Consider the following 5,493-nt stretch of genomic DNA (forward strand, 5'->3'; position numbering starts at 1 on the left):
CAAGCACTTCAACAACGTGAAGACCAAGCTGCAGCAGACCCTGGACGAGCTTGAGGATTCTGTTGAGCGAGAAAAGAAGAAGCGCGCTGAAGTGGAGAAGGCCAAGAGGAAACTCGAAGGTGATCTCAAGCTGACCCAGGAAGCAATTGCTGATCTGGAAAGGAACCAGAAGGAAATTGAGAGTAACATTCAGCGTAAGGACAGGGAATTCACTTCTTACAGCACCAAGCTGGAGGAGGAACAGAGCCAGATTTCAAAGCTGCAGAGGAACATCCGTGAACAGCAGTCCCACATCGAAGAGCTGGAAGCCGAAGTTGAACACGAGCGTCAGTCTCGCGCCAAGGCTGAGAAGGGGAAATCTAAGCTGGATCGTGAGTTGGTGGAGCTGAGGGAGCGCCTGGAGGAGGCTGGAGGAGCCACTGCTGCCCAGATCGAGCTGAACAAGAAGCGCGAGGCTGAGCTGGCGAAGCTCCGCCGCGACCTCGAGGAGACCAACATCCAGCAGGAGGCTGCTCTCGGCCTGCTCCGCAAGAAGCACAACGACGCTGTGGCCGAAATGTCTGAACAGATCGACCACCTGAATAAGATGAAGGCCAGGTAGGTATACACCATTCTTTGCACTATACATGTCACACACACAAACACACAAGGATAGTGCCATGACATAAGCTTAGTTGTATTGTGTGTGTGTGTGTGTGTGTGTTTATGTGTCATTCACCTACGGTCGTCTGCTGGTCACCCAGCCAGCCGTTCCCCTACGGAAAGAGCTCAGAGCTCATAGTGACCGATCTTTGGGTAGGACTGAGACCACTGACACCACACACCGGGACAGCGAGGCTACAACCCGTCGGGTTATATCGCGTACCGACTTGCTGCTAGGTAAACAAGGGCTACACATTAAGAGGCTCGCCCATTTGCCTCGCCGAGCCCGGGATTCGAACCCGGGCCTCCTTGGTTGTGAGCCGAGCATGCTAACCACTACACTACGCGGGGTGTGTGTGTGTGTGTGTGTGTGTGTGTGTGTGTGTGTGTGTGTAAATTACATGGTACATGCTTTTTGACAGGACCGAGAAGGAAAAGGATGCTCTTCGTCGTGAGGGTGATGAAGCTAAGGCGGCTCTGGATGGTCTTGCTCGTGATAAGGTAATACATACTGCAGTACAGTACTGGAACTAAAAATAGTAAATTCCTTACAATTCAGTGAAACGCTTTGTGTAACACAACATTTTTACCGTTACTCATTTCAGGCCGCAGCCGAGAAGGCCATCAAGGGCGCCCAGGGCACACTCACCGAACTGAACTCCAGGCTGGACGAGTCTAACAGGTCCCTGAACGACGCTGACGCCGCCAAAAAGAAGCTGGCCGTGGAGAACTCTGATCTCCTCAGGCAGCTGGAAGAGGCTGAGAACCAGATCAGCCAGCTGACCAAGATCAAGTCCTCCCTCGCCATGCAGCTGGAGGACAACAAGAAGATGGCCGAGGAAGAGAGCAGGGCAAGTTGAATATACCTAAAAATTGATAAATAAGAATATATATATATATATATATATATATATATATATATATATATATATATATATATATATATATATATATATATATATATATATATATATATATATATATATATATATATATATATATATATATATATATATATATATATATATATATATATATATATATATATATATTAATGCGACGTTAACTTTCCACCGTTTGCAATGAGAGGATAAAGATAAATGAGTGTTGTTTATGAGTGTACCATGGAGAGAGAGAGGAAGAGAGAGAGAGAGAGAGAGAGAGAGAGAGAGAGAGAGAGAGAGAGAGAGAGAGAGAGAGAGAGAGAGAGAGAGAGAGAGAGAGAGAGAGCATAAAGTGTAACAATCATCTTCCGATCAGGAACGCGCCTCCCTGCTGGGCAAGTACCGCAACCTGGAACACGACATTGATGGGCTGAGGGAGCAGGTTGATGCTGAGGCTGAGGCTAAGGCTGACGGACAACGCCAGCTGGCTAAGGCAGAAGGTGAAGCCCATATGTGGCGCTCAAAGTACGAGACTGAGGGTGTGGCACGTGCCGAAGAACTTGAAGCCGCAAGACTGAAGATTGCTGCTCGTCTGGATGAGGCTGAGGCTCAAATTGAACAGCTTAACGTTAAGAACATGAATCTCGAAAAGGCCAGGCAAAAGTTGTCTTCGGACTTCGAAAGTGAACAGGCTGCTGCTGAGCGTGCCCAGAGCCTTGCTATGGCTGCTGAGAAGCGACAGAAGAGCTTCGAAAGGACCATCAATGAATGGAAACAGAAGGTTGACGATCTGGCTGCTGATCTTGACGCCTCTCAGAAGGAATGCCGTAACTATGCTACTGAACTTTTCCGCAGCAAGGCCATGTACGAAGAGAACCTCCAGCAGCTTGATGCCGCCCGCCGTGAAAACAAAGCTTTCAGCGATGAGATCAAGGATCTCATGGACCAGATCACTGAGGGTGCCCGTAACCTTCACGAGATCGAGAAGAATGCCAAGCGCCTGGAGATTGAGAAGGAAGAGCTGCAGGCTGCCCTGGAAGAAGCTGAGTCTGCCCTGGAGGCTGAAGAGAACAAGGTTCTCCGCGGCCAGCTGGAGCTCAGCCAGGTCAGGCAAGAAATCGACCGTCGCATCCAGGAAAAGGAGGAAGAATTTAATAACACCAGGTAAATTAAGTTTTTATTATTCATTAACGCCTTGCAATATTTTCATTTCGTATGGCTTCAAATTACTTACAGTTTCAATGATGTCTGTCTTAGTAAAAGTAATCCTTTACAGGAAAGTTCACCAGCAAGCACTCGACAACATGCAGACCACTCTGGAGGCTGAGGCCAGAGCCAAGGCCGAGGCGCTGCGTCTCAAGAAGAAGCTGGAGTCTGACATTTCCGAGCTTGAAATTGCCCTTGATCACTCCACAAAGGCTTACAATGAACTGCAGAGAGGCTACAAGAAGCTTCAGAATGAATACAAGGACGTCCAGGCTAAGCTGGAGGAAGAGCAGCGTCTTGCCTCTGAGTACCGCGAACAGTATGCAGGTGCCGAGCGACGTGCTAACCAGATCAACAGTGAGCTGGAGGAGTCCCGCACTCTTCTGGAGCAGTCTGACAGAGGCCGCCGCCAAGCTGAGTCCAACCTTCTCGAGGCCAATGATCAAGTCAGTGACCTGAACGCCCAGTACGGTGCTCTTTCTGTGGCCAAGAAGAAGCTTGAGGGAGAATACCAGGCACTTCAGGTAAGTACTGCTAACCCTGTTATTTGCAGTGGCAAAATATGACCTCTACTTTGCGATTTTAATGTAAATGAATATATCTTAACTCTCCACAGTCTGACATTGACGAGATGGCGAAGGAAGCCAAGAACTCCGAGGAGAAGGCCAAGAAGGCCATGGTAGACGCCGCTCGTCTGGCTGATGAGCTGCGCGCCGAGCAGGAGCACGCCCAGAACCAGGAGAAGATGCGCAAGAGTCTGGAAGCATCCCTCAAGGAAGTTCAGGCTAAGCTTGAAGAAAGCGAGACTTACATCGCAAAGACAGGAAAGAAGGCCGTGGCCAAACTGGAGACCCGGGTCCGTGAACTGGAGAGCCAATTTGACGATGAAGCCCGTCGTCACTCCGACGCCCAGAAGAACCTCAGGAAGTGCGAGAGGCGCATCAAGGAGCTCACCTTCCAGGCCGAGGAGGACAAGAAGAACCACGAGAGGATGCAGGACCTTGTCGATGGCCTTCAGCAGAAGATCAAGACCTACAAAAGGCAAATCGAAGAGGCTGAGGAAATCGCCGCCCTCAACCTGGCCAAGTACCGCAAGGCCCAGCAGGAACTCGAGGAACTGCACTGCGTTTAAACTTACGCAAGATAATTACTAGTCTATACATGAATGACACTAAGTTTATGATAACAGTAACATATAAGTCAAACATCTTTAGGTCTTTCATGGCACGATCTGTTTGCCAACATCTGTAGCGAAAGAAGCACAGTATATATATTTTCCACGAAATGATATCCTCTAAATTTTTAGGGGAAAAAACTGGGTTTATTTCACCTATTTAATTGTGTTATCATCACATGAAGCTACCACCTACCAAATTACTCATTTATCATGGATTTGGGGATCATATTGATGTGACATAAATACATCAAAGAAAAATGTTATTTTTTTTACTTTCTATCCTTAACCAAAACAAATAACAAACCAAGCAAGCATTCGATGTGCAGTTGTTTTTGCACCATGTCTTTCTAAAAAAAAAAAAAGTAAACAAATAAAAAGTTAAGAAACAAAGATTCTGAATACACAATAAAACGATCCATGACAGTGTTATTGAACTACCGCCACTGTCTTTACATTTGACAAATTTCCAAAAGAAGAAATTCATATAAAAATACAACACGCACACACACACACACACACACACACACACACACACACACACACACACACACATACACACACACACACACAATGTACATTTTCAGTTTGTTAACTGCCTAAATAATAAACCGTTTATTATTATTATTATTATTATTTATTATTACACTGCACAAACTGGCAACTCTCTCCTTCGTGGTCTGAAAAATTCGGCCGGGAGAGAATAACTACATGGCAACTAGGTTAACCACTCATATTTTTTTTTGAAGCAAAGAATAATGGATTCAGTGTATGGCATATTGACATAAGGAAGAGGTATCTTTTGTGACCGCTCCTTGCTTCGGCTAACAAAACAGCAGAGAAGGATCATAACGCCTAACTTCATAGAAGCAGACGATATGTGATGTGTCCAGTATAGATTATAAGTAAAGGGTAGACCGAGAATGTTCTGTGTAGAAGAGGAGGACAGTTGAGTATCAATGAAAAAGAGAGAACACTTCTCTGGAAGGTTGTGTCGAGTTAATAGATGGAGGAATTGTGTTTTTGAGGGGCTGAACAACACCATTTGCTCTGTCTCAGTCAGAAATTTATAAAGACAAAAAGAAATATCACGCGTTCTGTGTTTTAAACCTCCCTCTTGAAAGAGTTCAAGTCATCGGCAGGAGGAAATATAGAAATAGGCAGGGAGTTTCAAAGTTTACCAATAAAAAGGGTGAAACAAAGAGAATACTGTTTAACTCTTGCATTAGTGGGGTTGATAGGAATGAAACAAAACAGAACACCTTGTGCAACGAGGTCGGGGAGGGGAGGAAGGCAGGTAGTTAGCAAGGTCAAAGGAGCATGCATCTTAGCCATTCTTAAGTGCATAACTATCCTAAGCTTAGTAATCACTATATTTCCTGAAGCATTACAACTGCCAGAAACACTGTACTATATTCGTGCTATACAGAGAGGCGGAGTCTACAAAAATACGGATTATTTATCATAATTATAACGGCTTACATAACAGTCTTAACGTTACACACAAGTCGTTTCATTGTGATTTTTGATAGAAAAGTATCGAAACTAAACTACATAACTTCATAACAATGTATAAGTGTATACTAC

At 45.3% G+C, this 5,493-nt stretch overlaps 1 protein-coding gene across 2 annotated transcripts in view; it reads left to right on the plus strand.

The window, feature by feature from the left end:
* LOC135104499 (myosin heavy chain, muscle-like) overlaps window positions 1–4,170 on the plus strand; it is a 10,829-nt gene extending 6,659 nt beyond the window's left edge. For both annotated transcript variants that reach the window (XM_064012058.1, XM_064012060.1), the window contains exons 17-22: window positions 1–597; window positions 1,065–1,143; window positions 1,248–1,493; window positions 1,903–2,690; window positions 2,803–3,256; window positions 3,349–4,170. The exon at window positions 1–597 is cut by the window's left edge and continues 290 nt beyond it. In XM_064012058.1, coding sequence (XP_063868128.1) covers window positions 1–597; window positions 1,065–1,143; window positions 1,248–1,493; window positions 1,903–2,690; window positions 2,803–3,256; window positions 3,349–3,864 — 2,680 coding nt within the window. In that variant the 3' untranslated portion in view covers window positions 3,865–4,170. The remainder of the gene's footprint in view (window positions 598–1,064; window positions 1,144–1,247; window positions 1,494–1,902; window positions 2,691–2,802; window positions 3,257–3,348) is intronic.
* The last annotated feature ends 1,323 nt before the right edge of the window (window positions 4,171–5,493 follow it).

Source organism: Scylla paramamosain, chromosome 10, assembly GCF_035594125.1.
Source record: "Scylla paramamosain isolate STU-SP2022 chromosome 10, ASM3559412v1, whole genome shotgun sequence".
NCBI lineage: Eukaryota > Metazoa > Arthropoda > Malacostraca > Decapoda > Portunidae > Scylla > Scylla paramamosain.